The 23,151-nt window shown below is 39.7% G+C and overlaps 1 protein-coding gene across 11 annotated transcripts in view; it reads left to right on the top strand.

Annotated features, from left to right (window-relative positions):
• PUM2 (pumilio RNA binding family member 2) overlaps positions 1–9,625 on the top strand; it is a 97,761-nt gene extending 88,136 nt beyond the window's left edge. For all 11 annotated transcript variants that reach the window (XM_043917229.1, XM_043917225.1, XM_043917224.1 and 8 more), the window contains 5 exons: positions 3,334–3,471; positions 4,103–4,228; positions 4,470–4,591; positions 5,299–5,491; positions 6,679–9,625. In XM_043917229.1, coding sequence (XP_043773164.1) covers positions 3,334–3,471; positions 4,103–4,228; positions 4,470–4,591; positions 5,299–5,491; positions 6,679–6,810 — 711 coding nt within the window. In that variant the 3' untranslated portion in view covers positions 6,811–9,625. The remainder of the gene's footprint in view (positions 1–3,333; positions 3,472–4,102; positions 4,229–4,469; positions 4,592–5,298; positions 5,492–6,678) is intronic.
• The last annotated feature ends 13,526 nt before the right edge of the window (positions 9,626–23,151 follow it).

Raw genomic sequence — 23,151 nt, 5'->3', positions numbered from 1 at the left:
AATATTTCCACAGACTAAAGTATTTTTAAAAATCTATCTTAAATAATACATTATTAATTAAAAATTATACAACAGATCTTTGACCTGTCTTCTATTTAGTTCTTCAGCATCTTTTCTAAGTGAAAATATTTGAGTACCTACTATCTGTCGACTACTAGGTGGTAGATGTTTCTGCTACCATTTATTCATTTGATTTTCTATAGTATAAGGGGTACATTTTACTATTTCCAGTGTTTATTTGGATTATATTTATATTTCTGTTAATAAGAATGAATATTTTAACAACCAGTTGCATATCTGTATGCCAGTTAAAAATGTATTTACAGGAAATTGCCTGGCGGTACAGTGGTTAGAACTCCATGCTTTCCCTGCCAAGTGTGCAGATTCAGTCCCTGGTTGAGGAACCAAGGTCCCATAAGCCATGCAGCATGGCCAAAGTGGGGAGAAAAAAGTATATACAGAGTTTTAAATGTTTCACTCAACAGGAAAAGTAGCCTAAGCATCCTTTTAAGAAGATTTACAGTTCTTTAAAAGAAGGAGAGCACGTATAAATTAATTAAATAGGAAATATACCATATTCTAGGATGGAAAGATCTAAGTGTTTTAAGTTTAAAGAGTTAAGTAGTTTAAGTTAAAAAAGGATTAGTGCAATTCCAATTATGTACTCATACGAATTTTTTTGTAAATGATCAAAATAAATTTTTTTGATGTGGAGTATTTTTAAAGTCTTTCTTGAATTTGTTGCAGTGTTGTTTCTATTATATTTTGGGTTTTTTTGGCCACGAGTCATGTGTGATCTTAGCTCCCCAACTAGGAATCGAACTCACTCCCTGCATTGGAAGGCAGTCTTAAGCCACTGGACCACCAGGGAAGTCCCCAAAATAAATGTTTTAATTATTTTAAATAGACAAGGATATTAAGGAGAGTAGGGGATGAGGAGAATTGCTAATCCACTAGATTTTTTACATTGTGAAGCATCACTAATTAATTAATATGGTTTATGCATTAAAAGACTTTTAAAGTAAAATTCATAACCTCCCATAGATACTGTTTTGTATATAACTGGTTTATATATTACAGTGAAATACAGTGAGTGAAGAAAACAATTAGTTCTTAAAAGGTATTGGTAATTAGTAAGTTTAGAAAGTTTGACTCTCAAGCTACACACATACAATAAATTCCAGAATTAAAAACAATAATATGTATGTATATATGTATGTAATCACAGCAATGAACATCTGTGAGAAAATAACATTATTCCTCTTGAGGAAATCCCTAGCTTTAGTGTCATTGAAGTTGTGTCATAATGGAGAAAGATGAGTAGTTTGTATAGATACTTAAGAGCTTCTCTGCTCTTAACTCTCAGACTGGTAAAGATATTTTGGAAACAGTTTCAGAGCTTTCTGAGATGCTCTTCCCAGGTTATAATCCTCAAGTTTGCCTTGAATAAAATTTTCGAATTCTTTCTTGAAAAAATGATATTTTATGTCTCTTTAATATTTGAAAATATAAAGCATTGGGAGTAAGCTTTAGATGAACCAGTTCATGAATAATGGTGTTACATTCTCTGTTTGGATGTTTTTTTTTTTGTTTGGTCCGCTCTGCCTGGTTTGCAGGATCGTAGGTCCCCAGCAAGGGATCAAACCCAAGCCCCCGGCAGTGAGAGTGCAGAGTCCTAACCTCTGGACCGCCAGAGAATTCCCTCCTGTTTGGATTATTTAGTATATTTGCTTTTGTAATTTAGTCCTCTTTTAACTAAACATTTGTGTAATATCTTGAATTCAAGGATTCCTCTGTCAGAATACAACTGAGATTTTTTGGGTGAGAGAAATTTTAAATATGAACACTGGAAATTCCCTGGTGGTTCAGTGTTTAGGACTCTGCTTCCACTGCAGGGGACAGGAGTTCAGTGCCTGGTCAGGTAGCTAAAAACTCACTTGCCATGCAGCATGTCAAATGAAAAGAAAAAATGAATACCTTTAACTAGGTGTACTCCATTTCTTCACAATCCTATTTCCTATTACACTGATTAGGTACACAGATTATTGTGTGGTTACTTACATTTTTTCCCTAAGGATTAAGATGTGTGTTAATGAAGTCTTAAAATTTTGTGGGGAAAATAGTTAAAAGAAAATGCATTGTAAGTAAGTTTAATCTTATTATTGAAAAGTGCAAGTAAAGTCGCTCAGTCGTGTCCAACTTTTTGCAGCCCCATGGACTGTAGCCCACCAGGCTTCTCCATCCATAGAATTTTCCAGGCAAGAATACTGGAGTGGGTTGCTATTTCCTTCTCCAGGGGATCTTCCTGACCCAGGGATCAAACCCTGGTCTCCCGCATTGCAGGCAAATGCTTTATTGTCTGAGCTTATAAATCAAATATAAATAGAAAAATGTCATCTTTGCCCATTAAATGAGTAAAGATCTAAAATCTCCTGAGAACTGTCCCTGAAGAAGGTATAAAATGTTAAAGGAAAATATTGAATCAAGTTGTGGCTGGTCCTGTGCCCACCCATCTGCGTACATGAGCTGCCACCACTCCCTGCCCCCCTCCCCAACCCCAGCCCCGGCCCCCGGAATTGTGTAGCTTGAAGGGTCTTAGTTCCCCACTAGGGAGAGCCTAGGTCCCCAGCAACAGAAGTGAAGAGTCCTAAAAACTGGACCACCAGGGAATTCCCTGAATCAAGTTCTTTATTATAAGATTATTAAAAAGAAGAATAAAAATGCTCAATAATAATGTTTTGCAGTTGATATATTACATGAAAATTACACTGCTCTTCAGGGCTCACTCAGCTCCTTACCCTTTTCCGTGTGCTTGATAATCTCAAATACCCATCAATAATAACTACTTGTGGAAATTCCCTGGCAGTTCAGTGGTTAGGATGCCACGCCGCCACTGCAGGGGGCACAGGTTTGCCCCTGGTTGAGGAACTAAGATACTGCATGCTGCATAGCACGGGCAAAAAAATGATGATGATGATAATTTGGGGGAAGGGGTGTGCTTAGTAGAGAAAAGCATAGAATTCTGACATTATTATATTAGTTGTCAGCTGAGAAAGATGAGTGGAAGATATATACAGTGAAGACAGTTTAAATATAGCAGATTGAGTATCACTAGGTTATATTTTAGCAAATACCATTTACATTATAATTCAGAATATTTTAGTAATTCTCACCTTCAGTGGCTTCTGCTTATTAAAACACTTTTGAGAATTTTAAACTTTGTTATATAAAAAATTGCAAACAAATTTTTGAATATACTTTTGTTCCCATCTCAGTGCTTTTACTCCTTTTATGTTGTTTGGTAAGGTAATTTAAATGTCTTCTCTTTTGCAGAGTGAAATGGTAAAGGAGCTCGATGGTCATGTACTCAAATGTGTGAAAGATCAAAATGGAAACCACGTTGTACAAAAGTGTATTGAATGTGTTCAGCCACAGTCACTGCAGTTCATCATTGATGCTTTCAAAGGACAAGTGAGTTTGACTTTTGTCTTCTAGTTAGAATTTAACACATTTTTTTTTATAAATCACAGGATAATACCTAGTATTTTCATACAAGGAGATAAATACTGAATGTGTGTTAATTTCTGCCTCTTTCATGGAGTGTGAGTGAGTCAATAGATAGCTTCATTTTTGCAGCTGAAAAACGTAGGTGAGTTTAATTATATTACTCTAAGAAATAAAGATAACTGCTGTTAGCGTTGTTAGCCCGACGGTGTTTTCCAAATTTCCTGGGAGAGGGGGAAGGAGAGAAGAAGACTTAAGATTGCATAATAAAAGACAGAAAAATAAATATAAATTAGTAACTAATACATAATAATAGTGTCTGATTACAGTGTGCACTACCGCTACCCCACCATCCATTCTTTGTCATTATTACATGCCTCCCTTCTTCTGATTAGGTTCCTTTTGATCAAAATATCTGTTAGCTCCTAAACTGAGTACCCTGTTTCCCAGTCTTTGCCAACGTGGCAGTTGACATATTAAATGTAAATTCCCTGTTCTTGTATGTTAAATTAACTCAACATGTTATCAAAAACCTGTATATACCAGTCTTTCCAAAAATGTCACCGATTGGAAGTTTATTTCTTCTAATTGTTTTAAGGTATTTGTACTTTCAACTCATCCTTATGGCTGCAGAGTAATCCAGCGCATCCTGGAGCATTGCACTGCAGAGCAGACCTTACCTATCTTAGAAGAACTCCACCAACATACGGAGCAGTTGGTACAGGTATAAAACCCCTAAAATTTGAAATATTTATATACTTTTGCAAATGGTTCTGATTTTTTAAAGGAAATATAATTTATTGTTAACACACTATAGAGTTAACACACAGTGAAACAAAAGCCTTTTGTATTCTCTTGATTGTACTGTTGGGTTTTTAGAAAAATGATAAATATCTTTTTAAAAAATTACTGTTATTCCTAACGAATGACTTTAAGGAAATCAATTTTTAAATGTCTGCACTCAGGATCAGTATGGCAATTATGTTATTCAGCATGTACTGGAACATGGTCGACCTGAAGACAAGAGCAAAATTGTTTCTGAAATCCGAGGAAAGGTCTTAGCCTTGAGTCAACACAAATTTGCCAGGTATTGCATTATTTTCTCATTCCAAGGGAAAGGTCTTTTAACACTCTGACTTTTTAAGCACAGAAATACATATAGACTATAACATTGGAATACAATCTCTCTCTCATTTTTTTTAGTAGAGACAAAAGGTACATCTAGAGTGTTGCTTTTGTTCTTAAAGAATCTACATGACAAATTGGTTTGCCCACATATATTCCATTTTTGAAATCTGTGTTTGGAAAATTATTGCTTCCCAAGATGTGTGGATAATTGCACATTTAATTTATCATGCTCATGAAAGCCTCAGACCTTATTAATGACCTAGTTTCCCCCCCTCCACCCCCCTTGAATTATGGGTCTTTGATTTGTTTTTGTTTGGCCATACCACTTGGCCTGTGGGTTCTTAGTTCCCCAACTAGGGATCAAGCTCATGCCCCCCTGCATTGGAAACTCGGGGTCTTAACCACTGGACTGCCAGGGAAGTCCCGATAGTTTAATTATTATTTAGTTATAATTTTAAGAGGCCTGTCATTAAACTTGGGGATGTCCCATATGGATTCTTCCATGATTCTAATTTCTATTTTAGAAGTAACTGGAGAATTACAAGAGAATCCTATTTTGACTCTTCTGCCTTCCAATGCACTGAACAAGTTCTTTCAGAAGCCGGGGAAAGTTTTCTGTAAAAAAATGGCAAAATAATTTTCTGTTTATGTACTTTAATTTTTTAGCAATGTAGTAGAAAAGTGTGTTACTCATGCCTCCCGTGCTGAGAGAGCTTTACTGATTGACGAAGTTTGCTGCCAGAATGATGGTCCTCACAGTGCCTTATACACCATGATGAAGGACCAGTATGCCAATTATGTCGTTCAGAAGATGATTGATATGGCTGAACCTGCTCAGAGAAAGATAATCGTGCACAAGGTAATACTGTTTGTAGCACTTAAAATAGATGATTCAGTTTGTTCAGGCTACTCCTTTAACTTCCTCAAAATGTCTGAACTACAGAAAAAGTTTAAAATCAGTGGAAAACCTTTGGCAGATGTAGGTATGCTGTACCCTTTTGTTAAGTTCTTAAGGTAATCAGCTCAATAAAATCACATTCATTTCTCACATTTACCTGCCAATAGCATTGTCTTTCCCTTTACCTAATCAATCAAGCTGTTTTCTCTCTACCCTTTTTCTACAGTCTAATGATTCTCAAAGAAATCATTACTTTCCACAGGAAAACTTACTGTTAAAATGAACACTGGTGGTATTTTTGCCCTCTTGATTTTGTTTTTAAAATTTAATATTTCTGTTTAAGAATATATACCTGTAACACTTTTTTCAGTCTTATTTTTTAACTGCATTATTTATTTACCAATTTCATATTTAGGGCATTTCAATTACTTATTTTTTAGTAACTGTTCTTAGCAGTGTTTTATGTCAACATCTTTGCATAATTAAATGTTTTTGTAAGGTAAATTCCTAGATGGGGAAATTGGTGGCACAAAGTATGTGAACATGTTACATTTTAATAGATTCTGCCAAGTTGCTTTCCAAAAATTTTGTGCAAGTTTGCGTATCTGTCTGATATTTGCCTGTTTATCGTTATCTCATCAATACCAGTTATTGCTTATAAAATCTTTTCCAGTCTAGATGGAAAGATAATGATATGATTCTTCTCATAGGCGTTTTTAAAACCATTAGGGAGATATTGAATATCTTAAATGTATTAGCTCTCACACATCTTGCTTGTTCATGTCTTTTGCTCCATTTTGTATTGAATTTTTGTAATTGCTTAGAGTTATAGAATTCTGCCCTCATAAACTTTGTAAGAATATACCAGCTCATTAGTGATACTTCTCTGCTATGTTTGGAGTTTCTCTGTTTTTTGCATCTGTAATAGTTTATGGGACTAGTGGCTTGTTTTATTAACTAGACAGTTTCCAAAGTAGAAGTTTGGAGAGACTGAGTGGAACAGAACTGCTTTTGCAAACGACTTTCTTTGGATTTTAATTTTGAAATTTCAGTTGTTTCTTCCAAATCACCCAGATTTGGGGGCAGTTTTTTTAGGAATCAGAAACTAAAATAACTTAGATTTCCTAAGCAGATTATTTATTTTTCAGATTCGACCTCATATTACTACTTTGCGCAAATATACATATGGAAAGCATATACTGGCCAAGTTGGAAAAATATTATTTGAAAAATAGCCCAGATCTAGGGCCTATTGGAGGACCACCAAATGGAATGCTGTAAAGGAAAAAAAGAAGATAATGTAACCATGTGAGAAGAACGTTACTTTTGTGAATTATCAAAACACAACTCAACTATGAATCTTCAAATTTTTTTTAAAACAAAACTATTTATTGACTTTATTCATCCATTTGTAAATTTTTTAAGGTTCTTGTGTATATTTGGGGGTGGGGGTGGTGAATTATAAATTATATTCAGCCCTGAGTGGAGACCTATCAGATTGGATTGCTGGCAAAGCACAGAATGCCTGTATATGATGTAACTGTATCAAAAAATGCTGTCACATATTTTGTAAATTTTTACCTTGTAAAGTCACAAAAATAGTTTTTAAAGGAAAAAGTACAGTATTCTTTTAATAAACTGGCTTACAGTCTGGTAGGTCTACGGACCCCATAGCACAACAGGTTTATAGAGATGTATATAGAAATATAGTCCTTATTTTTTTTTTGTCCTTTGTGTGAAGCCTTTTATAACAGATTAACAATCAACTGCATAAATATTATTAATATTTTAAAAAGGAAGTTAAGTTGTATTTTGGTAATTCACAAACTATCATGCAAATAAAAACTCAGTAAGAAAAGAATTAAGTGATTTGAAAGGAAAAGAACTTATAGTATTTACAATGGATGTGGTTTTAATACAAATACTGCCCTAAAATGTCTCTGGCAATGTACAGAAGTATTGTATATACTTACATATGTAATTGTTATAAGAGGTAGAAAAAACAGAATCATGGTGACACTTCCATCCAGTTAAGTATGCTAAACGAAAAGTTAAGTTCCATTTTAACTTTTCAGTTTGGTTTGCAATGAGAAAGAGTGGAGATTTGTATATTGTTTTGCTTATAGAATTACAAGGACATGTTGAGAAAGCGTTGAGCTTTATTTTGCTTTTTCATAGTAGAATCAAAAAGTAGGAACCTGATAGAGGTGAAAAGGGGCCACTGAAAAGTGAATTTGATAGCTCAACATTTAAGCATGATTACATATTCAGATAGCTTTTTTTGCTTCCTATAAATATATGCATTGTGTGTGTAGTAATAGATGTAAGTTTACACTTGGAAAGCAAATCTTGTTTCAATGTTTATTATAAAAGCCTTGCTAATTTGGTAGTGATGCTTTCTTTGGTTGTACAGGTGTATATTTGTAAACCTCAATGCTGTAAATGGAATTTGTTTTATCTCTTTGGAAAACATTTGCATTTTGGTGTACATTTATGTCCCTGCCCTCTGACCTGGCATATAGTGTTGTATAATGTAAATTGATTTCTCCAAATTGAGAGTGATTTTTTAAAATTTTTTATCTTTATATGGTTTCAGAAGTATGAACCAGCTTTCTTTTTATTATTGTGAAAAACATTTTGTTTTATAACATAATTGTTGACTCTGTTAATATGGACATGCTAGGATTTGGATCACTTTCAAGAAGTCAGGGTATTGTGCATAATAGAAAGTATTGGACTGAGATATTTGATTACCATGGAGGCCAATGCTTTTTCCATCTTATTAAATGTGATGTGACTTTTTTTCTTTGTACAGAAGAGTACTGTATTTTTGAATAGCCTACTCCCAAGTAATAGCAAATCTGTATGATAACATTTTTTCTCTGGACATAAGACATAACAGTAACATGATGTACATTTACAAGCGGCCTTATGTACATTTCCCAACAATCTTTTTAAGGCAAAATTGTGACCATATGTGTATAATTAAAATCGTTTTTAATCCTTTGCCTATGAAAATATTTTGGAAAAAACTTGCTTTGTATATTCAGTTTCTGAAAGATAAAGAAAGTGCTTTGTATTTTGTTGAAGTCAGTATTTTGTATAAAACTTTTATGTTGACCCACTTATGTTTAGTGCTAAAAACTAATGAACCATGCTATCTCTTTCAATTGAATATGTAAGGGATTTTTTTATTGGAAGTCTGCAGAAGAATACCAGTCTTCTGAGCACAATAGTGAACATAAAGGTTTTTCACATAGCTGTTCATATCATGAACCTAAGAATAACAGCATGAAGTTTGGGGTGCCAGGCATAGTTTTTCATGTTTTATGTTGAGTTATTCTAGTTTTCTAACCCAACATTCCTTGTTGAGGCCATTAAATTTGTTGCTGTCCCTTCTCACAGTCACACTTGTTCATCAGCATGTCCCAGCCATAGTACAGAGCTTTTTTCCCTCCATACAGGGCTGCTCCCTGCTGCCCTTCCTGCTTTGTTTTGCCAGCCTCAGAATGTCTTGGCCCTGTGTTGGACTTTTGTTTCCAGTATCAGCTCATGGTTTCAGGATCAAAGTTGTCCTTGTTGGAGATTGGTGATGACTTTCCTGGATTTGCACAGTTAGATTCCTGGTTTTCCTTTAGCTTCTGTTCACACAGACAAATTATTTCTGCAGATTTAGAAAGTCCTAGAGAACAGCACATTGGGAAACTGGACCATTGTCTTGGATTCCTGATGTTCTGTGTGTCCCATTATTAACAACCCAGTCTTCCCAGTATTTTAGGGCTTATCGTAGAAAAATATCTGTTACTCTAGAAATTTTGATCTGCCATTTTTGATGCCCACTTCTCTGATTCCACCTTTTAATAAATTGGCATGAGGTTTTGGTATAATCCGAAAATGACATTTTAGAATAAACTTAATTGGGCAGAACCACTTAGGCTTTACTCTTGGTTGTCTTTTGATATGAATTGTCTCTGGACCAGTTTGTCTAAGTCCTGGCTCTTATTGGTTCATATGAAATAATGTTATCTTCACTTCTTTGTATATTATGTATAAATTAGAAAATGAAAAATGTGTGAATAACATTGTATGAAATAAATCTGGTCTTGTGTTTTTCTCTACATAAAATACCCCACTGTACCTCAATTACGATTCCCATTGACCATTCAAGTTTACCCTGATTTAAAGAAAATGAAAATATCTTTATCACATGGATGCTAGTCTGGGGCCAGTGATTGCACTGATGGTATGACTCCTATCTTATAATATTTATAATCTCTGTCTAACTACATAGAGTCATTACGCGCTTCATATGATGAAACTTTAACCCTGTTTCTTTATTGATAAAATGACACTTCAAAGTTGTTTTTGAGGATTAAATTAAATCACATATCTTTACCCACAGGTGTTTGTTTCCTTTGCACATACGTGTACTTTAGGAGACTATGTTGTCTAAAAGTACAGTCTGGGTTCAGGCCTGTATTTAAAGTTAACCTCACTTTTCACAAACCTTGTGAATTTGATTGTGTTATCTCAGCCTCAGTACCTTCATTTTTAGTATGAAGTGAAAGTCGTTCAGTCATATCCGACTCTGCGACCCCATCGATAGTCCATGGAGTTCTCCAGGCCAGAATACTGGAGTGGGTAGCCTTTCCCTTTTCCAGGGGATCTTCCCAACCCAGTGATCGAACCCAGGTCTCCAACATTGCAGGTGGATTCTTTACCAGCTGAGCCACAAGGGAAGCCCTCATCTTTAGTATGGGATGGAGCTACTTTTAAATCCTCAGTCATTTTAAGAATTGGAGATATATATAGAGAGAGACCTAGAACCTAATTCTCAACCAGTGTTACTACTGTTTCCATTTTCCTGTGCCTTCTATAGCTGATTTTTTAAATCTGTATAGATAATTTGGTAGAATTCAAAATGGATATCTTCATTAAACTAAGTGGGAAAAGGAATTTTTCTCATACACATTGTTTATCCTCCATTTTTGTTTTATCCTGGTTTAGTTCTATTCCAAACTGCTAGCCCTTCTGGAGTGTTTCACCTACCCCATTATAGTGATGAAATTAAAGTTCCTAAAAGGGAAATAAATGTCACATCCTCCCACCCTAGTCTATCAACATCACAAAAGTGTTTTCCTAAAGTGACCTGGGTAGTAGTCTATTTGCCCTCGTAACAATGGTTTCTCCAAAGCGGGTGGGTGAGTAGAGGAAGGCGGAGAAAGCCCAGTGAGAAGGAATAGAGCTCTCGGTAGAGGCTCCAGTGTGCCTCTGGAAGGCACTGCTGAGGGAAAGGAAGGGGTCAGGCCTAGGTTGGGCCCTGAGGTGTGTGATTTGTGTGGTTACCCTTTAGGCCTGTTACCTGAAGTTATCTGCCTGTAAGTAGAAATAACATCCTGACTTCCTGTAGAACCTCAGATCTGAGAGTACTTGATGCTAAGAACCTTATAAGTATAAAGTAGATCCTGTGGGAAGCTCAAAATTCAGTGGAATATTTGTTGAACTTTTATTATCTGTCTACACATGCTGTTGATAATTTGTTTCTTTTTGTGCCAGTCATACAACTTTTTTTCCCCTGAAGTTTGGTCTTTTAAGAGAGAAATTGGGTACATTTAGATTCAAATTTTCCTGGGCATAAGAGTGTAAATAGTTCAGTGTTTGAACTCTAGAACTGGACTGCTCAGGTTCCCTTAGTTTTACATTTTTAGACAGGCATTTTCATCTTTTAAGCCTTAGTTTCCTCGTGAGTAGGCAAGGGATAAAACACCCACCTCCTAAAATTGTGAGGATTAAAGGCGAATATATGTGATGTGCAGAGGCAGTGAGTATTTAGTGCCCTCTGTTGCAGTTGGGTTTTGTTTTTAATTTGCCTATGTACCACCTCAAAATATTTGACTTAGAGCTCTTGTTCAGCAAATGAGCTCTTGATTCAAGTTGGCAGATAAATCACTAGGAAGTGGGAAGAATACTAGAAGACATGAGTAGGAAACTATAGCATTTTCATTTTTTTCTTGGTACATTTAGTCTTTCTTTTTTTCTTCCCTTGGTACTAATGGAGGTATTAGTAGCTTTGGCCTTTTGGTGAATGGATACCAGGATGGAAGCAACACAAAGAAATGAAAGGGAATGTGGTAGAGAACTCTGTTTCACACACACGCCTAGAAAAGCATAGTAAGACTCAGAAGGCACCGAGGTTTTTGGTCTCTACCATTCCTCATGCCCATCCCTTGCACCATTTTCACTGAGTGAGTGATTCAGGAACCCTTTATGCTGGGGTTATACTTCAGTCAGAGGAGTGCTCTGCCAATACATTAATGTTTTGCTGAGTGGTTAAGGAGTTGCTCTGGATCATTTCTGGGTATCTACTTGCTTTGAGAGCTGAGCTGTAGTGATAGCCCAGTGTGGAAAAGCTTTGTGTGACTGATGTGACCTAAAGGAAGCCACAGTATCACTCCTCAGTAATTTCTGCCAAATTGGCTTATTCTAGCAAGGAGAGCATTTAATGGAGAAAAATGCCCCTGTCGGCCTTCTAAAACAATCCCTCCAGCATCTGCCTGCGCAACAAAGTTAAGCAGAAATCTCTCAAAGCAGTAGGTATGTAGAAATCAGACCAGAGGGTCTCACCCAGGTCTTGATACCAGTCACAGAATTTAGCCTTCAGGGTCTACGTGATAACTCCTAGTGGACAGAGCCATCTAACTTCCTAGGCTAGTTAATGGCTGCCTGAGAAGATTGTGATTCTCACACCTCGACAGACTAATTTTAGGAGCAGTGCTGGGGCCCATGCAGTTGAGTAGGAGGTTCTTATTAAAAGTTCAGGACCAGGCCGTTACTGTGAACCCAGAACCTAAGTCATGGTCAGGGTTTATGGAAAGATTGGTAAACAGTGGAGAAAAAATATACCACAAACCATTCCATGATCAAATGATGCTGAGAAAGCATTGTGTCCTATTTATTGTTTGGAAAGAGTAAGGCTGAGAAAAAATTAGTTTGTACCTCAACAGCTTTAAATTTAGACAAATCAAGAATTCAAATATAAACACAGGTGAGAAGCACAGCACAGGATGCAGGGCCTTGGGCTAGGAAAGAAAAGGAGAAGTGGATAGACTTACACTAGGATGAGGAGGTGGGCCTGGGAAGTTGGGGTTGAGGCCAAGGCATCAGCTACCATGTTTTCTTACAGTTGTGTTTAATGAACACCTCAAAGAATGAGGTCCTTGAAGCAATGCTGTGGTTAACAACAGGAAATCATCATAAATTCTTGAACAAGGAGTGGCAAGTGCGGTGCTGGAAAGGACTCACCTACATGATGGGCAGAGCTTTGGAAGTAGGGAGAAACTGAAGGCGGAGGGTGAAGTTACCACTATGAGTTACAGAGTTAAAGAATTCCCATTACAACTGCCAACTCCTCAGTCTCACTCAGGCCTTTCATGAGAAGCCTTGAAAAGCCAGAAGGTCTCAACATCTGGTGGACCCTTTTTACAGCAAAGGTTGGGAGGAAAGCATGTGGATCACCCAGAGGAGGGGAGTGATATTTGGGAGCCCTCCCTGCCCCAACTTCTTTGAAACTCAGTTCTGAAATCATACAGGGCACATTCATTGAATGGACTGCAGTAGGATTCACTGAATAGAATTAGAAAAGGAGACCAAAAATATTCCTTAGAAGTTTATCTATTACTAGAAATATATCTTAGGAGTCTTTAAAATACCGTTCATTCTTAATAGCTCCTAGGTAAAAAAAATCTACTCTGGAATAAGCTATTTGTGCTAACTTAAATCATGGTGAGAGTATTGTACAAAGCCTGGGGGATTCGAGCCAAAGGCTATTCAGAGAAAAATGTTTAGCCAAGAAAATCTAATTTACTAAACAATTTGTTTAGTAAAACAAAATAATTACCAAAAAAAAAGCAGAAGGAATTAGTAAACTCCACAAAAAAGAATAGATTCAATCAATAACAATAATGAATTTGACATGTTTTTGTCAAATTTGAATTTTGAAAAAGGACAATACAAACAGTATCAGATATAAAATTATTTTTCTAATTATAGGAGACCATTTATATTAAAAGTCTACCTGTAAATTAAAAATTGAAATGGGTAATTCTCTAGAGCAATATAAAGTTCAAGAACTGATTCAAGAGAAAGACAAATACAGTATCCCTTATATGTAGAATATAAAAAATAATGAAAATGAACTGCAATACAAAGCAAAAACAGACTCACAGACACAGGAAACAAACTTACAGTTACCAAATGGGAAAGGGAGCAGGTGAATAAATTAGGAGTATGGCAGTAACCTCAGATGTGCAGATGACACCACCCTTACGGCAGAAAGTGAAGAACTAAAGAGGCTCGTGATGAAACAGGAGAGTGAAAAATTTGGCTTAAAACTCATCATTCAGAAAACTAAGATCATAGCATCTGGTCCCATCACTTCATGTTAAATAGATGGGGAAACAGTGGAAACAGTGACAGACTTTATTTTGGGGGCCTCCAAAATCACTGCAGATGGTGGCTGCAGTCATGAAATTAAAAGACGCTTGGTCCTTGGAAGAAAAGTTATGACCAACCTAGACAGTATACTAAAAAGCAGACATTACTTTGCCAGCAAAGGTCTGTCTAGTCAAAGCTATGGTTTTTCCAGTAGTCATGTATGGATGTGAGAGTTGGACTGTAAAGAAAGCTGAGCACTGAAGAATTGACGCTTTTGAACAATGGTGTTGGAGAAGACTCTTGAGAGTCCCTTGGGCTGCAAGGAGATCCAACCAGTCCATCCTAAAGGAGATCAGTCCTGGGTGTTCATTGGAAGGACTGATGCTGAAGCTGAAACTCCAATACTTTGGCCATCTGATGCGAAGAACTGACTCATTTGAAAAGACCCTGATGCTGGACAAGATCGAAGGCAGGAGGAGAAGGGGACGACAGAGGATGAGATGGTTGGATGGCACCACCGACCTGATGGACATGAGTTTAAGCAAGCTTCGGGAGTTGGTGATGGACAGGGAAGCCTGGCATGCTGCGATCCATTGGGTTGCAGAGTCGGACACGACTGAGCAACTTAACTAAGCAAGGATACATGCAAATTCATGAAGCGGTCTATATTTTTAATTTTTATAAATATTTTGTGTGGAGGGGAGACAAGTGGATTCTGCAGTTATTGAGTAAACTATTAGGTCAATTTTTATAATTTGTTCTTCAAATAAATTTATATCTTTTATCTAGTGAGAGTAGTGTGTGTGTGTGCTAAAGTCACTTCATGCTCGTCCGACTCTTTGCGACCCCATGGACCGTAGTCCACCAGGCTCATCTGTCCACGGGATTTCCCAGCCACGAATACTGGAACAGGTTGCCCTTTCCTACTCCCGGGGATCTTCCTGACCCACAGATCAAATCATGTCTCTTCTTAAGTTTCCTACATTGGCAGGTGAGTTTTTACCACTAGCACCATCTGGGAAGTCCATTGAGAGGAGAGTGTTGAAAATATCCCATCATAATTAATTTTTTACTGTTTTTGCCCTATATATTTTAAGGACATGCTATTAAGTACATGTAAATATATGGTTGTACTTTCCCGATAATCTATCTGATAAAAGAATGATATTTTATTTAAGAAGGAAGGAAAGTAAAAAGAAGTTATCAAAGATATACTCTTAAAATAAAGGCACAAGCCCAGACTGTTTTGGGGGCAAGTTGACTGTAAACCTTCAAAGAGCATATAATTCCTAGTTTATATAAAATTTTACAGAGCATGGAAAACAATGAAAAGTTCCCAAGTTATTCTACAAAACTGTAATAAACTTGAAAATAAAACAAAATGATAGTACACACACAAACAATAACCATGGGCTATTTTCATTTACATGTATAGATACAAAACTCTGAAGTAATATGTGAATCTACTAAACCCAGTGGAATCATACTTGACCCAGCATAATTTTATTGCAGGAATCCAGGATAGTTGAACATCAAAAATTTTATTAATGTAATTTTAGTGCATTAATACATAAGCAGGGAAAATAATAATAAAGGCAATTGATAAATTTCAATACTCATTTCTTTTTTTAAAAATTTTTATTGAAATATAGTTGATTTATAATGTAGTATTAGTTTCGGACATACAACTGGGTATTCATTTCTGATAAAAACTCATTACAAGCTAACAATGTTGAGAAGTTTCCTTCAGCTAAAAAGTAATATCTATCAAACATTTAAAGCAAACAGCAAATTTAATATTGAAACATTTGAAGTAATCCCATTAAAGACAGAAATAAATAAGAATATCCACAGTCGTCACCACTATTTAACATAAAGCCCGGGTCCTTAGACGGTGCATTAAGAAAAGCATAAGAGATTTAAGTATTAAAAAGGAAAAAATGGTAGAATGATTTACCTAAAAAATCCAAGAGGATCCACTGAAAAAAGTTTTAAAACTGTTAAGAGTTCAAGAAATTTGCTAGACAGAAGATTCATATACAAAAACTAATCAACTGATTGTAGTTACAGTTGTCTAGACACCAAAAAACTAATTTTAAAAAAAATCATCATAGTAAAAAAAAAGCTTGAAAATAACCATGGAAAAAACCAAATAAGAAATTCACGATGTGAAAAGAATAATTTTCATTGAAAGATGGTAAAGAAAAATGGATTAAGTAGTGGCAGCATATTCCAAGATAGGAAAAGTCAATGCTACAAACTATTTCTCCCCAATTTAATCTGTAAATTCAATTCACCCAAAGAGTTCAGACTGAGGTCTTCAAGTTCCATTTCTCATTGGCTAATTGCAGATCTAGGGTAGGAGGTATCCAGGAGGAGCCTGGAACATTGTGTCATCTTCTAATGTGTCTTACCCATCTTTTGCTGTGAAATAAACCACTCCCAATTCCAGTTGCAGAAGCTTCGTCTTCCTCTTCCCCTTCCTTTTTTTCAAACTCACACGTTAGTAGTGTGGGCCAGGATCAGAAGGCAGCATGTCTGTCTACACTCGGGGTCAGCTGGGGCGGCCTGAAGGCTGGGAGCTGGAATCACAAGACAGAGTTCCCTCACGTGTCTGGCACTTGACACCCGCTGTCAGACAGCTGACACCCCCAGAACACCCACATGCAGAGGCCTCTCCCCCTAGCCTGGGTTTTCTCACTTTGTGATTACTGGGTTCTAAAGGGAGCATTGAGGGGAAGGAGGCTGGGAGGGGAAGGGGATAAACCTCACCACCACCATCACTGGTCACCCTCACACCTACAGTCAGGCCAGTATTCTTGACTCTCTTCCAAGGGCCCATAGGGCTTGTGTGTGTTCCATGGCTTCCTGCTGTGAACTCCAGAACAAGTCACTTACATCCTAGCGACACACTTTCCTCATTTGTAAAACAAGGTATGCCCAGGATTAGGGTGCACCATTCGTGTTCTATGTAGTGTGTGCATGTTACTCGCTCGGTCGTGTCTGACTCTTGGCGACTCCATGGGGTGTAACCCACCAGGCTCCTCTGTCCATGTGATTTTCCAGGCAAGAATACTGGAGTGGGTTGTCATTTCCTTCTCCATTCTATGTAGTATTGTTCGATTTCTTATGATGTGACTTTATTCATGTATTATGAAATTGAGGCTTACTATATGGTCCAGTAATTGTGCCCCTAGATATTTACCCAAATGAGTTGAAAATTTATGTCCATGCAAAAAACAGCACACAGATATTGACAGCAGCTTTATTCATAATTGCCAGAATTTGGAAGCCGCCGTTCAGGCGGTGAGTGGATACACAAATTAATGCATCCAGACAATGGAATATTATTCAGAGATAAAGAGAAATGAGCCATCCAGTCATGAAAAGACAGGGAAGAACCTGAAATGAATGTTACTCTGTGAAGTCAGTATGAAAAGGCCATGTGCTATGTGATTCCAACTGTATGACATTCTGAAAAAGGCCAACCTATGGAGACAGTAATAGGATCAGGGGTTACCAGAGGTTAGGTGGTGGGAAGGGATGAACAGGCAGAGCAGAAGGGATTTTTATGGCAGTGGAACTACCTTCTGGGATATTATAATGGCGTGTACATGACCATATACATTCATCAGAACTCACAGAATATACAAGGCCAAGAGTGAATCCTAATGCAAACTGCAGACTTCGGTAATAATCATGTATCAATATTGGTTCATTGGTTGTAACAGACACACACCCCCCTAATGCAAGGTGTTAATAATGGGGAAACTGGGGGTGGATGACTAGGATATGGGAACTCTGTACTTTCTCCTCAATTTCCCTGTAAACCTAAACCTGCTCTTAAAAAAATCTATTAATTAGAAAAAAGGAAAGGAAGGAGGGCAGGAAAGAAGGAAGAAAGGCAAAGGAAGAAGGCCCTTCACACAGGGACTGCTTCATGGTGGGCTCTTAGCTGATGGGAGTTGATGCCTCTTCCCCTCCCCACCCTCCTGGATCAGCCTTGACCATGTGCTTGTGGGTGAGAGAGAGGTCAAGCATGTCTGCTTAACCCTCGGTGTGACCATCCTCGGGCGACAGTCAGTCTCCTAGCTTGGCATCACCTCCTGCCACTCACATCCCCCACAGCCCTGAGCACCAAGGGGACGGCAGTACTCACCAGGGCATGGCTGGCTTTGGCCCTCCTCCACTTGCTGCTCTGCCCAGCAAAACTGTGCTCCTGGAAGCCCTCCTTGCTCCCCTCTGTCCCCAGTCCTGGGCCCCCATGGCTCACTCCGTCATAGGACCCTAAGACTGTATCCCTGGCTCCCTCTCCTACCAGCCAAGAGCTGTGCCAGGGCCTGGCTCAGAATAGGCGCTTGGGGCCATTGAGAGCCCTGGGCAGGAATGTGGAAGCCCAGCCTCGAGGGGCACAGTTCAGCAGGGTTCTCAGAATCTCTTGGGCCACCCCTCCACTTCCATCCCAGGTAAGTTTTATTCCCTCCATGAAGAAGCCCAGGTGAGGATACTCGGTGGCATTTTTTTGATAGCAAAGTTTTAACAAAAACACCCATCAGAAGGGAGATGGTTAAAAATCAATGTAGAGCCAAACCAGGGAATCTCCACACAAGACTGAGTCTGGTTATAGATACTGACATTTCTAAGACGTATTAAGTCAAAACGGTGAATTGCAGATGTCAGTATAAGTACTACTTATGTGCGTAAATGCAAAGGAAAAGGTCTGAATAAACCCCTCCCTTCTTGTATTGCTAGAATTCATTTGAATTTTTAAGTCTATTGAATTTGTTACAATATTGTTCTACTTTTTTTTTTTTTTAATTTTGGGGGTTTTTTTTTTTTGGCTGACAGACATGCGGGATCCTAGCTCCCTAGACCAGGGATGGAACCTGCATCTGCTGCATTGGAAAGCAAAGTCTTAACCACTGGACCTCCAGGGTTAAATTATGCAGTTAAGGTCACGCAGCTAAAGTAGTGCTAAAAATCTGTCGGAGGAAATTGCAAAGAGTTTTTAGCTGGGAAGAAGTGGCAGTGGGGGTGGGTTGTGGTGGTGGGCGGGGAGAATGGGCTTGGCCTGCCTCTCCCTGGCTCCCCAGCCCTCCACTACTCCACTGATGGGCAGCATCATTGCCCCTTCCCCACCTGAGGCTGAGTCAGAGACAGCCAGACACGCAGGCAGGGAGGCGAGGGACTGGTGAGGGCCGGGGGCAGGTGGCCCCACCCTAGGAGGTGGCTCGGGATGAATCCGCACCGGATGGCACCTGGGCGGGCATGGCTGGCATCGGCACAGCTGTCTGCTGGAGAACTTCCTATCCAAGCCTCCCAGGCTGCTCCCTCCCCGGTGGCCCAGAGCTGAGTCAAGAGCCACAGCCAGGTTCAGCGCCTGACCTCAGCGGCGGCGCCCACTTCACACACTGACTTGGGCTATTTGCAGAAGCCAAGTGGAAAGATGCCCACCACTGCTTTTCAGGATCGCCCACTTCCCTCCCCCATCCGTCACACCACAGTCTATCTACTTCCTCCTAGTTTTCCATCCTGCCCCTTCCCTCTCTTCAATGCCACCCTCTCCAGGCAGGCTGGTCCTCTCTCTCTGCTATCTTTTCGTGTCCCAAGCATCAGTCTCCTTCCCTTCAGCCCGTCCTTCCACGCAGGGGTCAGAGGATCTTTCTAACACGCGACCCCACTGAGTCCCTCCTCTGCTTGGTGGCTCCTCTGGCCTAAGCATGACTGGGGAAGCTTTACCAGCTCTGACCTCTGACCACCCCCTCCGGGCGGCCTGTGAGCTGGCCATTCCAGACTCCTTCCAGGTCCAGAACACTCTGAACCTCTTTCTTGCTTCCCTGCCTGTTCTTTGCTGGGTTCCCCTACTTGGAACCAGGTTGGGAATGTTCTCTATCAAAATTGCTGGAACTTGTGAATGTTACTTTACTTGGCCAAGAAAAAAAAAAAAAATCAGAGAGAGACATCTTTTGCAGATTTGGAGATGTGATTCAGTTAAGCTTTTTGAGATGGGGAGCTTATCCTGGATCAGCCACGTAGGCCCTAAAGGTGATCAGACACTTGTATTCTTGTTGTTAAGTCACTAAGTCGTGTCCAACTCTTTGCTACCCCATGAAGAGCAGCACACCAGGCTTCCCTGTCATTCACTAGCTCCCAAAGTTTGTGCGCACACATGTCCATTGAGTCGGGGATGCCATTCAACCACCTCATCGTCTGCTACCTCTTCTTTTGCCTTCAGTCTTTCCCAGCATCGGGATCTTTTCCAGTGAGTCAGCCAGAGTATTGGGAGTTTCAGCTTCAGCATCAGCCCTTCCGATGAATGTTCAGGGTTGATTTCCTTTAGGATGTAAGAAGGAAGCGGAAGGCAATTTTAATTTACTGAGATGAGAAGGCGATGTTAAGACAGAGTGGAGAGAGCCTTGAAGGCTGGAGTGAGGCAGACACAAGCCAAGCGATGTTGGCAACCACCCCTTTCTTGGAAGAGGAAAGGAACATGTTCCCTTAGAGCCTCTGGAGGGAGCTCGGACCTGCTCCGAGCTGGGAGCAGCAGTTGGGAGATTCAGCCCAATGAAACTGAATCGGGGTTTTTGGCTTCCAGCATTGTAAGAGAATAAATACGTGCTATTTTAAGCAGCCAAATTTGTAGTAATTATTACACCAGCCACAGGAAGCTAATAAACTGCAAAACCCTCTTTTCATCTAAAGACAGGTTCTAATGGCTTCCCCAACCCCCAGCCCTCATCTATGAAACTTTTGAGAACCTCTTCTCTGCGTTCCAAATTGATGTTTCCCTCAAGCTATCAATAAACAGGCTGACAGGATAGTTCTTCTTTGCTTTATAATGATTGTTTATATCTGTTTCTTCCCCCCAAACTAGGACCCCCCTGGAACTTGAGAACCTCATTTGGGGGCTGGTTCCAGCGGGCACCCCTGCAGATGTTGCAGCGCGGTGCCGCCCAATTCCAGGGGGCACCACTCGGGCCAGGTGCTAGGGACATGAATCCCCAGGGACCTTGTTTACCTGGGAGGCACTGGGGACGGTATTTCCTGGGAGCTGGGCAACATTGCTACTTTGAACACATGTATCAAGTGCATGAACTATTACACTCCACCCTCCTCCAAAAAAGAGCTATTCTCTTAGACAAAGAGTCTTCAGGCCTCCCTGGGGTGATGGGACGGGTAGCAAGGTAGCAACAGCATCAGGTGATAAGCAGGGTCTCCGGAGGGGACCGCTTTGGGGAAGTAATACTCTGATTTGGATGGGTAAATTCCAATGATATTTACATAGGATGTATTTAGTCTCTCCCTTCCCTGCTGACATTCTATCAAATATTACAGGCAACTCAGAAGGCAAAGGATTCCCCATCAAGGGATATATATAACAATATCTTTGAGCTGTTTTGCAGATATGAAAACCCCCTACAAGTGGGAGAAGTTACTTGTATGCTGCCCATAAGCAGGTAGACCCCACACTGGTTGGAACCTGAAAGTTGATGATGCTGACTCCCACTTACCTCACCACAGAAGGTAAGCAGAAGAATGTTCAACCAATCAGAAGAACATCCACCAGCCGATCACGTCTTCTTTGAATTATTACTATAGAATCCCTCACTATTCCCTCCAGGTCAGGACACATAGTTTTGAGGGCATTAGTTTTGTGGGCCCCTTTGCCTGGCAAAACAATAAAGCTATTCTTTCCTACTTCACCCTCCCCACCCCCCAAAAAAGAATGCAAGGGAGACTATAAATTAGAGATAGACGGGTAGTGAGGTAGGCGTGAGGATGGTACCAGAGAAGCAGGGTGTCAAGTCCAATATACTTGTAATAACCCAGTCACCTGTTGTTTCTGTTTCAGTAAAAACAGAACACGCGCAGTCACACGGTCCTCACCATCTATGGGAACAAGCACCCCAGTTACTCAGAAGAAACAAAAATGGCCCACGGTTTTTATTCTCCATGTCTCCCAAAGGACGCAAGCCCAGCCCCACAGCAGGTGTGGGCGAGGAGTTACATGCTGAGCCTCCGTGGAGGTCGGGGTCGTGCCTGCCACCTCCTGAGCCCACCCTCCAGGAGCAGTTCTTTTGAGAGGCAGAGGGCGCCGCACAGACTTCAGACTCTGAAAGCACCGTCTCACTCCAAAATGGTATCTCTCATCTAGACTTCTTCTGGGGAAGGATGTTAGGTGACTCAAGTCCAGAGTTTAACTCACAGTCCAGGCCTGGGAAACTGGCCGGGTTGCCTTCTATAGGGATGTATTGGTGCTTCCTCAGAACCACTCCTTCTTCCGTCCTCCCCAGACACACACGTGTCCTCCCTTGGGTGGTGTGCATAAGACTGATCAGTGTATTGTTAGGATTGGATTTCTGGTAAGAGATAGAAAATATAGGGTAGCAGTGTCTGAAGCAAAGCAGAAGTCTCCTTCTCCATCATGAGTATGTCTGGGTGGGCAGTCCAGGGCTGGTGCAGTGATTCATGGGTCATGGGTCCACCCAGGCTCGTTCCTTCTAATCTGTTCCTCTGCCACTCAAGCTTTGGTTTCCAAGTTCACTTCATTGTCCAAGATAACTGCTCCAGCTGCAGCCATCATATCTGCATTCCAGCTGAAAGGAAAGAAGAAGGGAAGGAGGAGGGCACGCCTCCTCCCTTTGACACTTCCCTGAAGGTGCACAGCCTCCGTTTAGTCTAATCAGCGAAACACTAATCATGTGGGTACACATAGTTGTAAGAGATGATGGGAAGGGTGGTCTTTATTACAGGAGGCCATAAGCCCAACTGAAATTTAGGTGTTTTTTTTTAATGGAAAAGTGGAGTAAGACAGCTGTGGGGAGCAAACAGTCAGCAGCAAAAGGGCTCAGCAAAATGTTTCATAACAAGAGAGCCATTCAAAATCAAAATGACAATGAGATATCATTTTACCTGCATCAGATTGGCACAATACCAAGGGTCCAACGAATGTCAAGTCGCAGAATGTAGAAAAAAATGGGAACTCTCATAATTGCAGCTGGAAGTGTAAACTGCTGTAAGCCCTGAGGAGAGCTTTGGAGATTTGTTTAGAAAAATTGCTTAGAGCAATTCCTAAGAAAGTCAAAGATATTTATATCTACTGCCCAGGAGCTCTATCTATATTGATCCTTCTAGAGAAAACCTCACATGCACTTACAGAGAAAAATACAAGAATTGACTGCTATACTG

Source organism: Cervus elaphus, chromosome 11 (genome assembly GCF_910594005.1).
Source record: "Cervus elaphus chromosome 11, mCerEla1.1, whole genome shotgun sequence".
Classification (NCBI taxonomy): Eukaryota; Metazoa; Chordata; class Mammalia; order Artiodactyla; family Cervidae; genus Cervus; species Cervus elaphus.
Note: the sequence above shows the minus strand (reverse complement) of the source record. Positions and strands in the feature narration are given on the sequence as shown.